This window comes from Saccostrea echinata, unplaced genomic scaffold (genome assembly GCF_033153115.1).
Source record: "Saccostrea echinata isolate AGI-Se365-2 ecotype Australia unplaced genomic scaffold, CSIRO_AGI_Sech_v1 ptg000056l, whole genome shotgun sequence".
Taxonomy (NCBI): domain Eukaryota; kingdom Metazoa; phylum Mollusca; class Bivalvia; order Ostreida; family Ostreidae; genus Saccostrea; species Saccostrea echinata.
The window spans coordinates 16,400,001-16,417,326 of record NW_026889805.1 but is presented as its reverse complement, the minus strand read 5'-3'; the positions used below and the strand labels follow the sequence as shown (position 1 = coordinate 16,417,326).

Here is a 17,326-nt window from a genome sequence, read left to right as displayed (position 1 = left end):
AAGAAGATTGGGTTAGATGAAGGTAACCTTGAAAATAAAAAATGAAGAATTGCCAAAAGTAAAAGGTTTGTTACTTAATGTGCATATTATCGAACTATTTAAGTACACAAAAGACAATGGAAAGGAAATGTCATGGATGTTTAATGTGTTAAGAAAATTAACCGGAATCAAAGTTTGTAAAGAGCCACTAAATACCAATATTTATCGAGTGATAAAGAATGATAAGAAGCATAGAGGGACTCGAAAAGATGAGTTTAGGAATTTGCATTTTTCAATACCTACAGCTACCGTCGCCCGCGTGGCGCAGTTGTTAGAGCGTCTGCCATAGAGTCGCGGAGTAAGGTGTTGATCCTTACGTCGCGGGTTCGAATCCCACTGTGGGACGTGGAGACCATCCTTCGGATGAGATCGTATAAACCGAGGTCCCGTGTCGCATTAGGTGCTGACACGAGAAAGATCTCTTACTGCTCATTGGCCCTAAGTGCCGAATATAGGTCAAAATTTGCAGCTGTCCATGAGCAACGCCACCTCTTTATATGAGAGAAAAATTCTCTAGAAGGACGTTAAACAACAAACCTACAGCAACCTCTGTTAGTGATGATAGTACAGTGGCAACATCAACAGAAACTTCAAAAACGGAAAGAAATGTGTTGCGATAAAGAAGTTGACAGAAAAGAGAAGCTTGTTGAAAAAAGGAAAAGAATAAATGTTCTTTCTATTAATAAATAAACAACTAGAGCGCAAGTTGGATAGAGCAATGACTACTAAAGAAAAAGTGAAGAGATTAAAAGTTGACCGTGAAGAATCAAAAAAAAAAAAAAAAACTAAAAATATTACAAAATTGAGCAAAACATTGAAACAAAGGCTTGAAAAATTAAAAGGATCAAATCAATTGAACATTTCTTATAAGAAGTATCAAGAAAGTTTGAAACACAACAAAACCCTGCTGGGAAAAGTGAAGGCTTTAGAAATGAACATAAATGTTTTAAAGGAAGGCTTTGGAAAAGGAACCATCAAACATCAAATAGATCACTTAGAGACAGACAACAAGCAATTGAAGGACAGTAATGACGAATTGATATTAAGTGTGCAATACCTAGAAGGTTTGTTAGCTGATAGTAGTGACAGAACTTTACTTCTTTTCGATGAAACAAAAAAAAAGGAAAATAGAAATGAAGCAGTAAAATGCATCATGCATTTAACTGACTTGAAGGTTGCAAGGAAAAAGGCCGGACCTGTAATCCATTAAGTGGCAACCATGTTTGGGAAAGAACCAACAAAAATATCATCTCGTACTACAGTAGACACAATAGTAAACAGAAAATTATCAATTGCACAAAAAAAAACTTGCATGTGAAGAAAAAGAAAAATCGAACACTACACTTTTTATTGAGAAACAAGTAAATATGGAAAGACAATGCAATCTTATATCAGTACAGATGAGGAGCAAAATTCATATGTTGTTGGTCTCAGGGACATGTTTAATAAGAGTGACACATGTAATTTGGATACATTTCGTGAAATTCTTCAGGACACCAACTCTTTATGTGTAAATAGTGAGGAAAGTAATGCTGGACTCCAGATTCTTAAAAACATTAAAAATACCATGTCGGACAGAGCCAGCAGAGAGAAAAACTTCAATAGACTACCAGATGAGTGCCGAAGTGATGTTTTACCACAAGTCATTGGCAATTGGAACCATCTTAATGAAGATCATCAAAGAATTGCTTCTTCCATAAACGAATTCTTTTGTGTTCTTCATCTACTTGTCGGAAGGTTAGGGTGATGTTGCTGAGGACTCACTTAAGAATTTTGAAATGAATTTCTTAGATGGGAAGTCAATAGGCTCTGGTGCATTACCAGAAATTAAGATGTTTCATCGGCAAGAGAGTGGAACTTCAAGATTATTGAAAACTTCATCTAAAGCATTTTTTCTCAGAGAGGATGAGAAAAACGGTGTAAGCTTGTCGTGGAAAACTTACCTCAGAGAGAAAAAAGAGAAAACTTCACTGAAGGAAGATCTAACGGACATCTGTTAATTGAAAAAAATATCCATTTACTTTATCTTTGTCACCGTTATCAAGCTGGAAGTTCCGAAACCAGTTTCACTGTGACAGAAATATGTAGGCATGATATCATCTCGCACTGTGATTTGGTCACGCTATGACCTCTAATAAGTTCATACAGAATTGAACATATTTTCTCTTTAAAAGGTTCATTTCAAAAAGATTTGCGAATGTAAATATCCATTACTGATAGTGTGCAACAAAAGCTTGAAACATTTAAAATAAAATAAATGATAATAAAAATAAAGTTTGAAATAACTGTATTTAATACAAGCATAATAAACAGAAAACAAATATTAGAAAAGGTTAGAAATACTGGGCGTGTTTGAGTCAGTAAATAAAATATGCTAATGTTCAATGGGTAATAATACAAAGTTCAAGTAAGGACATTCCAAAAACCCAGTACACTAAATTTTAGTGTCAAATATACTGCCATTGGTATAATCGACCATTTTAAGCAGACGCATATTAACGCCCGTCAAATCTCTCCTGGGAGCTGAAACATAACAAATAAAAGTTTTGTATTATTGATAAAATTTCCATTTATTGCAGGAATTGTCGATTTCATACTTGACGAGGTAATAAAACAGATATTATCCTGTATCTGTGAGGGAAAAAAATGACGTCGAACTATCTTACAGTCACTGTAAGTGGAAAGAAATTTACTTTGACAGCTGAAGCACTGAAATTATATCCAGATACCAAACTTGGAAAATTTATCAACAGTAATGAAAACATCAAAATGGAGTGTAGTTTTGAACGTCCAGTGCGTTTCTTTAAAGAAATCCATGCCTTTTATCAAACAGGAAAGCTTCATATGCCTACTAATGCCTGTCCACAAGCTTTTTTGGAAGAACTGAACTTTTGGGAGATAGAAGTTTCATATATGGAAAGTTGCTGCTTGAGCTCTTTGGAATCAGCTTTGGGAAAATTGAAGAAATTTAAAAATTTCGTGGACGACCTTCGAGAACATAACCAGGTAAAGGTCGCACCAAAGGAATTGTCAAGAAAACAATGGATTTGGGGAGTCTTAGAGAATCAGTTTCGAACGAAGGCTGCAAAGGTAATATCTATTGTCCATACATATTATATTGATTTGTATCTTTATACATGAAACATAAGAAAAAAGTTGTCTAGTAATATTTTCACCCATTAGAATTTCTATGAAAAAATTAAAATCTTGTTATAAATTGCTATTGATTTGTCGTTTATATCCCCTGGGTTGTACCTTGAAGTTCACAAGTAATCTCATATAACCTTGAATTTCAACTACTGTGGAATCATTTTAATTCGCGGGGGTCAATGTTCGTGGGCAGGCAAACTTTACTTGTTCATGGGAACGTGAGTTCGTGGGTTACTCGTTTATACGGTAGATTTAATGAATCAATAAGTTTACAAAATAAACGTTCGAGGGGATTTAAATTCATAGGTAAGGGTGACCCATGAAATCCATGAACATTGGTTCCCCGCGAACAATAATGATTCCTCAGTATTCCTAATGGGTTACCCTACATATCAATTGGGATGACATATGGATGTTGAAGAGTGGGACGGAGGCGATAAAAACTGTGCTTAATTTACATGTACTTGAACATTAGTTAGGAATATAATAAAATGAAAGGCACGAATGTATACATCTTCACAATGTCAAAATTTTGTGATATCGTTCCTCTAAACAAACTCTTGACAAAAGTCGCTATTTTTCTTTTGGCCCCTCTTCCTTTTGTTTTTGAAAGATTCATTATATTATATGCATTCTAAGAGAAAGCGGAGGCCGTACATAATTGGGAGTCAAAATTTTGATAAGGAAAAATCTCAGGAACTAAAGACCATCAAATTAGAAATCAATAGGCTAAACAAAGTCGGGCTAGAAAGCTACTATTTCATCTGATTCCAGTCTAGAACTGGGAACAATCAGAAAATTGCACTTATTATAGTAGGCAAGTTTTGAAAACGGAAATGACTCGTCTTAAAAAAGTGCCTTTTTGAAGGATTTGTGACAAGTTAAGTCAAATAAAATATCGTAGAATAATTTTTAAGAGCTCCTTCTCCTTACAACCATAAAAGATGTGCTATGGCTTTGGGTTGCTTGATGACGGATTTAAAAGGGAAATTCTCATATTATAATTATTTTAATATTAATATAATTAACCATTACGTAATGTGTACCCACAAGCCTTATTTTTAAAATGCGACTTTGTTAAGGGTTTGAAAAGAGGGATGATGTGTTAAGATGAAATGTATATTAGGTAATGTGTTAAGATTCGGTTGTATGAGGATTATAACCAGCATTGAAACACGTAAATAAGTCTCTTATGGGAATTATTGAGTGTTCCCACGTTATCGAAACACATGTATACACGCCAAAAAATGAATAATGGATACTTATTCCTTAGACATTTTTAGTGTGAAAAAACATACCTGAAGAAAATGTAGGTCGAAGAAACAGAAATGAATACGCACTTCTAAGCACAAATACGAAATTTTGCTCTTTAATTCAACTTCTACACCGGAAATTTCATACTTTATTTTTATGCCCCGGGATCGAAAGATCCCGGGGGTATATTGTTTTTGTCCTGTCTGTCTGTTGTCAACTTTAACCTTGCCGATAACTTTTGATTGGTTGGAGCTATGACTTTCATATTTCACATGTGTATTCCTTGTGACAAGACCTTTCTTTCGGTACCATCATATTTGATCTTGGAGTTTGACCCACTTCTGCAAAATTTTATGAGACTTTAACCTTGGCCATAACTTCTGAACAGTTGGTGATTGGGGTTTCAAACTTCACATGTATATTCTTTGTGACAAGGCTTTCCTTTGGATATCAACAAGTTTGACCTTGACCTTGGAGTTTGACCTACTTTTGAAAAACTTTAACCTTAGCCATAACTTTTGAACGGTTGTTTGGCTTCTCTTGGAGTTATACTGGAATATGCTCTATATTCTCCCTGCTAATTTCTTCTTATAGTACTAGCTAGGGCTTTCATTACTTATGTAATCCTTGTGCCAAGACCTTCCTTTGGATACCAACCACTTTGACCTTGACATAGGAGTTTGACCTACTTTCGAAAAACTTTAACCTTGGCCATAACTTTTGAATGGTTGGTGCTAGGGCTTTCATACTTCACATATGTAATCCTTGTGACAAGACCTTCCTTCGGATACCAACAACTTTGTCCTTGACGTTTTAATTACTTTTAAAAATCTTTCACCTTCGCCATAACTTTTGAACAGTTGCAGCTAGGGCTTTCAAATTTCACAGGTATATTCCTCGAGACAAGATCTTTCTTTGCGCTACCAACGTTTTTTATCTTTTGGCCTGGATTTTGACTTGCATTTGAGAAACTTTAACCTTCGCCATAAGCTGCCATACGGGGGCATCAGTGTTTCACAAACACATCTTGTTAGATAGAGGTTTTCTCTGATTTTTAGCTGAACTAAGCGGAAGGATCAAGTGAGCTTTTATAATTAAAATTTGTCCGTTGTCTGTCATGGTCGGCGTTGTCGTAAATGTTTCACACTAAGTCTTTCATCTTCTTCTCCAGAACCACTTTGCCATTTTCAACCTAACTTCGCAAAGAGTATCCTTGGTAAGAGCGATCCAAGTATGTTCAAATGAAGGGCAACATCCTGTTCCAAAGGGAGATAATAAAGAACTTGTGAAAATTGGGTAGGGTCATTTAAAAATCTCAAAAACCACTGTGCCAGAAAGGATGAAACTTATGTGCAAGCTTTCTGAGGTAGTGTAGATTCCAGTTTGCTCAGAGCATGACCCCAGGCGGAGTGTGGAGCCACGATGGGCAATGAAAGTTATACACAGGAATACCTACGAAAAATCTTTTAAAATTCTTCTCAAGAACAGCAAAGGTTTAAGACATATTTACATGGTGGCATCCTGAGGCAGTGCAGATTCAAATCATGGGGTAGGAAGGGACCCTGATAGGCGATCAAAGTTTTAAGTAGGAATATATAATAGGAAAAAAATCTGCTAGGGAACAGCAAAGCAATGATTAGTCATATATTAAGGTGCTGAAGATTCAAGGGTTCAAATCATAACTCTTGCGGGTGGGTTTTGGGGCCACTATGTGAAATCAAAGTTTTACATAGGAATACATCGGGAAAGTCTTTAAAAGTCTTCTTCTTAAGAACAGCAAAACCATAATTTATTATATTCATATGGCCGCAGCTTCAGGTATTGTAGATTCTAATTGTTTAAATTATGACCCAAGGGGTAGGATGGGGCCATAACGGGCGAGCAAAGTTTAGCCTAAGCATATAAAGGAAAAATCTTTTATATCTTCTTCCTAAGAACAGCAAACTAAGCCATGATTAGTCATATTTATATGGAAGCATTCTCGGGTAGTGTAGATTTAAGTTTGTTGGAATCATGATACCTAAGGGTAGAAAGGGGCCACAATATGTTATCTTAATTTTACATAGGAAAAGATAGGAGAAAATATGCCGATAAAACAGGACTATAGGTGAGCGTTGTGGCCCATGGGACTCTCGTATATAATGATCTCATGATTCATTGATGTGTATTTTACTTTTAAATAGGTATACCTTGCTGTGAGTATATCCTTGATAATTATCTCCGTCCTTTCCCTCTCCATCAGCACGCTTCCAGTTTTCGGACAGAGGATCAATGTTTGCGAGATGAAAAGTAAAATTCCTGATGCCGACGACTACTTGAATTCATTCCTCGACAACCTGGATTGTGACACAGATCCTTGGAAAGTTTGGCATTACTACTTTGGAGACATTCCGTCCGACTTAAACGAAAAAGATTTTGAAGAATATTTTTTAAACCACACACACTATCAGCATCCTGAGGAGTATGACGATTACTATAGCAACTATATTAATGGCGGTTTGCCATTAGATACAATCTACAGGCATTACAAAACCAGAGTACCTCAAAAAGTTAAGAAACATGTTGTTTTTACTGTCATTAACCAAGTGGTGATGATTTTTTTTGCAATAGAATTAATAATGCGATTACTCACGTGTCCAAACTTTCGGAAGTACTTCCTGTCGTTTCTTAATATTCTGGATATTTTAATAATAACAGCATCAATTGCAGTAGAAATCGTAGAGTCTGTTTTGAAAGAAACAAAGTTTGACAAACGCGTAGAAGCCCTTGATTTTCTACAATTCTTAAGAATTTTTCGTTTGCTGAGAGTTGTACAACATATTGTTGAGGTCCGCGTGTTTGTTTACTGTGTGAAGACAAACATTCGAGACCTGCTGGTTTTACTCGTTTTTGTCCTGACGGCCATTCTAATTTTCTCCAGTGTCCTGTACTTTGCAGAAGGCCAAGATAACGTCGACAGTATCCCAAACGCTTGGTACTGGAGCGTGGTTACACTTACGACATTAGGTTATGGAGATATCGTTCCAAAATCTGTCGGCGGAAAGTTGATAGGGGGTATATGTGCTTTGGCGGGCATATTTGTGTTTGCGATGATTATCCCTGTTTTTGTTAACAACTACAAGAACTTGAACCAATTACTTCATTCCAAAAAAGTAATTAATCAAAAAAAATGGAACTGGACTGTAAATTCAGTGCGGAAAGATTACGTTGACCAGAAGAATTCATCATCAAAACAAAGGGGGTACTAGTGGTTACTGATAAAGAAACTTTCATATCATCTTTATTCATATTAATATCTTCAATATACAACATTAAACATTAAATTTTTTACCGTACATTAAACAGTTGTAGACGCTATGACTGTACATTATTTATATTCTGTGTTACTAGAAGATCTCAACAGTGATTGCAATGGGTTGAAAAGTTTTTTCAGTCAGTTCTGGAGTGAGAAACGAAAATAACCTACAATTTAAGGTTGTAAAATATCTTCCAAACTTGCATTTATCAGCTCTATCTCCTCTGAGCTCTACTGGTACATGTAGTTTAAATCGCTTTGTGCAATGTTTGTCAGCAACTATAGTATTTGTTTGTTTGTATGTTGTTTAACGTCCCTCTCGAGAATTTTTCACTCATATAGAGACGCCACCACTTGCCGGTGGAGAGCTGCAAATTTTGTCCTATACTCGGCACTTAGGGCCATTGAGCAGTGAGGGATCTTTTTCGTGCCAGCACCTACTGCGACACGGGACCTCGGTTCATACGGTCTCATCCGAAGGACCGGTCTCCACGTCCCACAGTGGGATTCGAACCCGCGACGTAAGGATCAACTCCTTACGCCGCGACTCTAGAGCGAACGCCCTAACCACTGCGCCACGCAACTATAGGTAGAATATTTATTTTGTATATTGTGTGATAAAGGAAGGGGATTTGGTTTTAAACTACATGTACTTTAAATATACAGTGTATACTACAATGAACAGACTGTTTTGTTAGTCATTTTTCAAAATGGCCACCTAGTGCTTCATTTTCATTCACATTATCCCTTTTGAAGTATGAGTTGTTAAAAATCAAACTGACGAGATGTAGAGGGAAAAAAGTGACTAGAAAAAAAGAAAGTCGGTGGTGGTACTGGTGGTCATATATACGTCTTAATTGCACAAATTGGAGGTATAGCTGTCCATAGTTATCAAAAGAAAAACAACCAAACACAATCATACAATACTGCTCTAGGAAATAAAATCTAGTCTCATTGCATCGATATATACCTTTGATTAAGATAAAATGATTGGAATTATTAAATTTTTAGGTGTTGCAGGAGCTTGCACTCTCTCTCTCTCTTAAAAAAAATAAACTATAAATTATAGGTTCTCTTTCTCTACTACAATGTTTTTTTTTAAATATCAGGCCTGTGGAAAGCAATTTCAGTAAAAGGGGGGGGGGTTACAAAAATTCCTTGACAAGCACCGTAAAAAGGTAAGACGTTATTACTGATGTCATTACTGAGGGAACACAAGCATAAAGTACCTGCGTGTCTTGTACTGTATATCAACAAAATTATGGGGGGGGGGGGCGACTCTCCCGTACCCTCTTTAAATCTGAATAAAATGAACCAATAATTTATTTGCGAATGACATTTCATAACGCTGCTGAGTAACACAAATATGTCATGTATAAAGTTACTGATTTTTTTTGGTCAAAGTTTTACAAATTGTTTCAATATTGGTGAGAACTTTTGAAGAAAAAAGATTTTTAAAAATGGGCATTATGGGTCCAGTTGACCCCTCTTAAGGTATTCAATGTATAACAACTATATTTTGATATTTTGTACCTAATAAATGAATGGTCCCAAATTTTAATAAACGAAGCATTTTGAAGGTGTTATCAATTAAAAATATTCCGTGAAAGGAATTTTTAAAAAAAAAAAAATTGATTTTTTCTAATTTAATTTCCTTCTTTACATTAAGGGCAGATAACTCTTCAAAAACGTTGAAGGTGCAAAATCACCGGCTTCTTGAATATTATCAGTCATGTCAATTTGGTTCATATCACTTTCATCCTTATCTAGCAATTATACATATTTAACTAGTTTAAACGATTCAAAAATGTTCATTATCCCTTCATTATACATTGAATACCTGAGTCATAACTATGAGTCCCTAGCCGAAATTAATGATTCCAAATACTACTCTATAAAGTAATATCATAGTCTACCCCTTTGCCCTGTGTGTCAACTGTAAGGCTGCTTCCTAGTTGGGTTTGCATGGAAAATCCCCTTTCACAGCCAGCAGTGTTTACTGCTGAGGCAAAGGCCAGTTGAGCTAATACAATCAAGCCAGGATTGCATAAATTTCATTTCCAAAAACTGTCTTGGATAGTGTTTTGAAAAAAACTACTCTTTTTTAAAGTCCCATTCTTCATTGGTGTATTCTCCTGAAGTAAATTCCTGTGATGTCTTCCTTATCACTCCATTCGACAATTCTCTCCCCATAAAACTGACACAGTGTCAATCTGTTCCTCGCTAAAGTTGTTTAATACCTCACTGCTAAAAGAAATGTAGAGCAAGGATGTTAAATGCTGATATGAGGTCTGAAAAAGGAAACCTTAGTAAAAAAGAATAAAACTATATAAATAAATGCTCATGTAAATGATGAAGCCAGAATAGAGATGGGTATTTCGGAAATTTTCATATCAATGCTCTGACTTGTGTAATAACCTTGCAATGATGTTTTTCTCTCGGGTATCAATGAACTCGGATATCAACTTCTTTACGTTTAAAATTGTTTCACAGCATGCCCATTAAGAATTCTATTTGGACATTCATTTCTTCTTTCACAGCTTGAATATAAGGCGATTCCATCGTTTTAATCTCCTTAAGATCATAAATCTATCTTTACCTATGAGGATTAATACCTATGTTATTAAGCTAAGCTTTAATTTATAACTGAACATTTCATGAATTCATAAAGGATGACTGCTCTTAACGCCTGTTTTTGGATCTTTTTCGGTTGCTTCTGTTGCTTTTATATCTAAATCTTATCTCACTTTTGTATGTTTATGAAAGAATACTGTCAATTTGGAACCACATTTAAATCTTAAAATGACTTAAAATCTTAAAATGACTTTAGACTGTGATACAATAAAATGATTCAATGTTTTTGTCCTTACTGCTTTCCAGTTTTTTCTCTTTTTAACCATGAGCGCATGTTTGTCTATTAATCTCCTTTTGACACATTATCATTTATGCAAATATACAACTACTGTTAAACGTAGAACAATAGACAAACATGCGCTATGTATAAAGTCAGTAAAAAAGTGGGCGTCCTCATTATCGAACGGAGATTCAAGAAATTGTGATGACCCCTGCCTTTGAAAACAGATTCGAACTTCGTACATATACACCGTTATTAAGCGTAATTGCATAAAGTTGTAGATTGGATGTTGACCATTCTTGCAATGAAAAGAAAAATGCTTGTTTTGAAAGTTTATTTTGTCGCAAATTCCGCACGTCCTTAAGTGCAGTCATCCTTTGTACTTTTTGGATGTCAAGTCTTCCAACAATCTGTTGTGATTCCCATGAGTATTGATTATTGGCAAACCCTTTTTCGTATTCATATAAAGCAGAATTTATTCAAAATCTTTTAAATGAAAAGTCTCTTGCAGTGGCCTTCAATTCAACATTAAGTAATATTAACTTATCTGTCAGTAGCCTGCCTCGATTTAAAACCTGATCGTACTCACAACATACTCTAGGGTATCAAATAAGGTGGGAGACGTAAACCCCATATGCAGATAATAGCGGGATATTTAATAAAAAAATATCAATGTTTAAAAGATCTCTAGGAAATGAACTTGTTTGGCCACATGATCAAATCCTGTGAAGCCCGAAGCTTCACAGTTAATTTATTCACGTACAAACTAAGTTCATTTCCCAGTGAACTTTTTATTAACCTTGTTATTTATTACTTAATTTTACATTTGAGACGAATATTCGAATAGAATACCACACGAACGGCTCTCCGAATCACTATGTTGTGACACGCAGTGACCTATAATGTAGAACTGGGATTTATTTGGTCTTGAAAGTTCGCTTAGCTCCAACATTTGAATGTCTACATTGATGTGTATCAATCAATTTCAGGAAACGTCTGTTTATAATAATAAAACAATAATCGGCATTGAGAATAATCTTACTATTTTTTGAGTTCTTTATATATGTGGAGTCAAAAGCGGTGATATCGTCTGTTTCAGTTTACATATCTTCAAAGGAATTTGGGGTTAAACAAGTAAGTGCGATTTTAATTATTGAAACCATTCTACAAACCGAAGGAAGATCTAATGGACATCTGTTGATAGAAAAAATATCCATATATATGTCTTAATTATTTTATCGTCACTGCTATCAAGCTATTTTTGATGGAGATTCGGCTCGGCAAGATATTTACCTCGAGGTAAGAGAAGCGAGACCGACCGTGGGTTTCCGACGATGAATGCACATATGAGATTCCTTGACACTAGTCGAACAGGTCTGTGTATGGGCTAAGGTATTAATTTATAAAATAACAAATATATATCTACTTAGTACTTTTGTCCTCTCCGATTTGAACACCGTGATTTAGCGTGAATGTAATGTGCACGCGCAAGATTGTAAAATCCAAAAAATCCAGATGATTTCCGGAATTTTTTGAGGAATTTTCGTTGATTATTAATTAGCGAAGCTTAATTGAGAAAAAATAAAAACAAATTAGTAATCTTCAAGTACCAATGATGTTTAAAATATATAAAACAAAAGACAGTACTTTTCCGATTTATCGGTATTAAAGGTCAAAAATTCGAGTCTATAATTTTAATATAGTAGTATAGATGTGGATACTTAAAAATTCCAAGGAACTTTTGGAAAATTTGAAATCACAAAATTTTACCAAAATCAATAATATAAAAACTAAAGACTTTTCTACTCTGTATACAACCATTCCCCATGATAAATTAAAGTCCAGGCTTTTTGACATCATTGACGGCTGCTTTTTCAATAAAAATGGAATTCGGAAATTTACTTACCTTGTCATTGGTCATTTGCAAAATTATTTCGTTAAAAAACATTCTGATTGTACACACAAATACTCTGAAGAGGAAATACCGTCAGGGTAGCTCAGTCAGTAGAGCGCTCGCTCCGTGATCGGAAGGACTTAGGTTCGAATCAAGGCCAAAACATTAATAATTAAAAACCTAGTAATTCCTATTATTGGATATGAAATTGAAATGAGAGGCATACCAAATATTTATAGTAAAAAGATAAATGACATTATCTGGTCTTATATACGGGATCAGAAAGTAAACAAAGTAGATAGGAATGTTTGCTGCCTCAGCATTGGACATGGTTAACTTATTTACATTTATCAGAAGTAAGCTAATTAAAACAATATACAAAACTAGATGCTGTCATGAGACAGTAATACCCGCACTAAGGTGTTTGCCTCTAAATGCACACTCCTTCATATTGGGCTTACCAAGGAAAAAGTCCAAATAATTCTACAATTTACACAGTGCATGTATTCGTCAAATCGAGCATAAAATGCTCAGGTGACCATGTGACCCATGAACCTCTTATACGCATTTCATATACTTAATTCATTACCAGTCTGAAATATCAGAATTTAATTAATGTTGTAAATTAGGTTTTAATAAAAAGGGGGGGGGGATATAAATTTTTGGCCCATAATTGGAACTTTTTAAATTAAATTTATCTTCTCAACAACAAATAATATTATTTTAGTACAAAGCGTTTTTGATGAATTTATCAAAATGTGCAAACTTTTTTTAGTATTTGATTAGGCAAAAACCTCCTTGAAAAGCCATACCCAATCAATTTATATGTGTCCCCCCCCCCCCCAAATACACACACACACAATTTGCCTGTTTTTGGAAATAGGCCTAGATGGCAAAGTTATGTTAAAACATCGTTTGTTATGATAATTTAAAATTTGTTCTTGTACTGTACATGTATGTGAACACCTTTTTGAAAATTTCTACATCACATTGGGCTTGCGTCACCCTACCAGTACTAGTACTAGTTTTACCATTATCATTTTTAGATTGCACATGCCATGTGACATGGTGCAGTGTTACATGTATATCAGTGGAAATTAATTCATTTTGTGTTTTAATTGGATTATATTTCATGAAGTTGACAGGACCTATGACAGTCGGTAAGTACAAGTTTAAGTATAGATTGGGGTAAAATAAACCAAAATGCAAATGGTTAGGTTAAAGTTTAAAAAGGATCAAAGATCATCGGCAATCTCCTATGCAGAGTTGTCGTTCGTTTCTCTCTCAGACACTGAATGTATGAGCCGATCGTAGAGAGTGGATCATCGATGCCACAATAGACGAATTTCACATTCTGAAGAGTTATCTCCCGTTGTCGACATTACATTCAGTTACAGGCATAGATCCGGGAATTTTTTTCCGGGGGGGGGGGGGGGGAGGGGGGTCCACACCTCGGTCCAAAAAAATTCCAGCCCAGAATTTCCTGAGGAGCAAAATAAAAAAAAAACAAACAAACAAACAAAATAAAAACAATGATGGTGGGGTCCATGTTTTTAAAGGGGGAGGGCATCCAAAGTCATTTTTTATTTGCTTCTGTAAATCAGTATATAGTCCTATTTAAATAACTGCAAATTCCAGGGGGGGGGGGTTCCAATCTCCCTAGCCGCTCCCTGTCCCTGAAATGACAAATGATCATGCGACTCCTAAATAGTAGAAAATTTTTCCATTTGACTAGACATAATTTTGTTTCTTGTGTTATTATGTTATGTACATCTAATGGTTTAAGGTTATGAACCCTTGAGGTCATCCCCACTCTCTTGTTCATAATATGACTACATCAAATTAAATAGGAGTGCATCAATGATAAGATTACTTGACATTTCATTCATGAATTTGGGTCAACCTAGAATTAGGAATGAAAATCATTCAAAGAGATGGACCATTAAACTATTTGTATGTATTCACATTTTTTTTATGTCAAACCAAAGTATTAGACTAGTTTGCATACATGAACAAACTGGGGTCTGGGAAGGGGAAGGGGCAAGGGGAAGGAGTTATCTCTTTACGTCTTAATTAATTGTTGAAAATTCCTAAAATGAATGTTAACCTTAAATCCGACTTGTACGTCTTCATTATTTTTAAGTGGTGGTGTCTCCGTATGAGTGAAAAATTCCCAAGAGGGACATTTAACGACAAACAAACATTAATGACTTAAAAAACACAATATACATGTACATGTTTATTAGTCAACGGATATACTTCTGATCATATCTCTAGTTCTCCCTTGAATCAGAAATGATGATATAAATATTTTAAGAATGATTAAGAGTTGAAAAGGTTGTGCATTTTAAAATTCACTAAGCTCTGTGGTTGAATTAGCTATACCAGTTTAGCTTATTTTGCTACTCAAAGCACCTTGATTAACTATTTTTAATCATACTGTTTTCTGAAATGTGAAGTTTTTTCAACATGGATACAAGTCATACCTTTTCAGCTTCTGAAAACAATTAATGCATGAAAAAAAAACTGCTTTTCAAATACTGTAACTCTTTCCAAGTACTTGTGATCATCAGTTTTTAGCTCACTTGAGTTTTTCTGGTTTTCTGATCACATTTTGTTTGTCATTCATCTGTCCGCCTGTAAACTTTTCACATTTTTGTCTTCTTCACTAGAACCGCCGGGCCAATTTCAACCAACCCAGCCACAAAGCATCTTTGGGTAAAGGGGATTCAAGTTTGTTCAAGGGAAGGGTCACACCCTCTTTCAAGGGGGGATAATCAAGAATTAGTGAAAATTTGGTGGTATCATTTTAAAAAAGTCTTATCAAGAACCACTGACTGGGCCCAAAAAGTTGAAACTTTCTTTACATAGACAGTGTAGCTTCAAATTTGTTAAAATTATGACCCACTGGGGTAGGATGGGGCCACATATGGGGATCCAATGATTTACATAGAAAAATGCAGGGGATTTTTTCCATCATAAATCTTCTTCTCATGAATAGCAAGGGCATTATTGTCGTCTGTTTTCACAAAAGGGACCTAGGGGACATTAAATCTCATTTGTGTGTCAGTCTGTCCGTTTGTCAGTCTGTCCGTCTGTCACAATAAATTTAACCTTGGTCATAACTTCTGAATAATAAGAGATAGGGATTTCATATTTCACATGTACATTACCTACAAGAACTTTCTAAACATACCATGATTTTTGAACCCATGACCTTGACCTTGAAGTTTGACCTACTTTTCAAAAAATTTAACATTATTTCAAATGATCATTTTGAAAGAGAAAAGATAGGGCGTTCATATTATACATGTATATTACCTGTGACAAGACCTTTCTAAATATATCATGACTTTTGACTCTGTGACATTGACCTTGAAGTTTAACCTACTTTTCAAAAATGTTATATTTCCTTATAACTTTTGATTGAGAAGAGATAGGACTTTTATATTTGACATGTACATTACCTGTAACAAGATGTTTCCAAGCATGCTATGATTTTTTACCCCTTGACCTTGATGTTTTACCTAATTTTCAAAAATTTTAACTTTGGTGATTACTTTTGAATGACATATGATTAGGGCATGCATATTTGAAACAATATGTCATAAATAATGGCATCCCATCCACTAGGACACGGAAAGCAGGGGACCACAATTCTTTGAATTTGCTTGTTAGTCATTTTGATATGGAAACATCCTCATATAGTGTAGATTCAAGTTTTTTATGCCCTGCCATGAATATGGCCGAGGCATATAGTGTTTGTCATGTCCGACTTCAATAAAACGTCATATGCTGATACATACTGATGTAAGCTTTTCAACTGCATCAAAATTTTTGACCTTGAATTTTCCTTTGACCTTGACCTTACTTTTCTTAAATTAGTGTCTAGATCAGTTTTGAATAAACAATTCAAGATATATTTATCAAACTTCATATGCTGATATAATTATACTGCTGAGAGATATCAATTGCATCAACTTTTTTGATCTTGACTTTTCCTTTGACCTTGACCTCACTTTTTTAAATTAGTGTTTAGGCCAAACAAAAAAATATGTGTGGTTCCGGTTACACTTCCAAAAAAATTAGGGTAGGTAGGTAGGGATTTTTATTTTTTTTTAATTTTTTTTTATTTTTTTTTTTTTAACAAAATGATTTTCTTAATTTTTTTTTCTAAATAGTACCTATCACTGCTTTGCAAATGGCATTTAGATGTGGTGTGATAATATACTAGTCAATATTGGTAGGGGACACCTACATGCTAGCTTGCTTTGGATTTAACACTATTAAACACTTGCACTATGTTTTGCAAGGAGGCCGTCATTGCTGAAACTAAAACTTAAACTGGAGCCATTTATGGAAATTGGGGGAAATTCCGGAAAAATATGAAAATTGCCAAAAAAAAGTTTAGGGTCGGGGGTATAAAATAGGGAAGGTCGGGTAACCCGAACCACACATATTTTTTTATTTGGCCTTATCTACATTTTAAATAAACCATTTCTGATATTTTTGTTGAACTTCTATGCTAATAGTAAATACATACTGATATAAGTTTTTCAACTGCATCAACATTTTGACCTCAACCTTTCCGTTGACCTTGACCTCTCTTTTCTCAAATAAGTGTTAAGCTCAGTTTTAAATAAATCATTCAAGATATTTTTATCAAACCTAATAGTAATATGCTGATATGTATTAGTGAGAGCTCTTCCACTGCATCAAAAACTTGAAAATGAAAATTCCGAAACCTTACTGCACATCAACATGACACCACCAACCATCTCCCAAAAGACGATTAGGCTACTGTGTAAAATGTAAGAGGAGTTCTGGGAACCAGGGGCTT

The 17,326-nt window shown here is 34.9% G+C and overlaps 1 protein-coding gene across 1 annotated transcript; it reads left to right on the top strand.

Moving 5' to 3' along the window:
* Window positions 1-2,685: 2,685 nt before the first annotated feature.
* LOC133173912 (potassium voltage-gated channel subfamily B member 2-like) lies at window positions 2,686-7,691 on the top strand. Its single transcript, XM_061308977.1, has 2 exons — window positions 2,686-3,129; window positions 6,627-7,691. Exons 1-2 carry the CDS (start codon window positions 2,686-2,688, stop codon window positions 7,689-7,691), a joined length of 1,509 nt encoding a protein of 502 aa, XP_061164961.1.
* Window positions 7,692-17,326: the final 9,635 nt, after the last annotated feature.

Excerpts from the sequence above, each read along its gene's own strand:
- LOC133173912 (XM_061308977.1), top strand. The coding sequence starts at position 2,686 with ATGACGTCGAACTATCTTACAGTCACTGTAAGTGGAAAGAAATTTACT. Across the intron at positions 3,130-6,626 it reads TTCGAACGAAGGCTGCAAAG|GTATACCTTGCTGTGAGTAT; the intron begins GTAATATCTATT and ends ACTTTTAAATAG.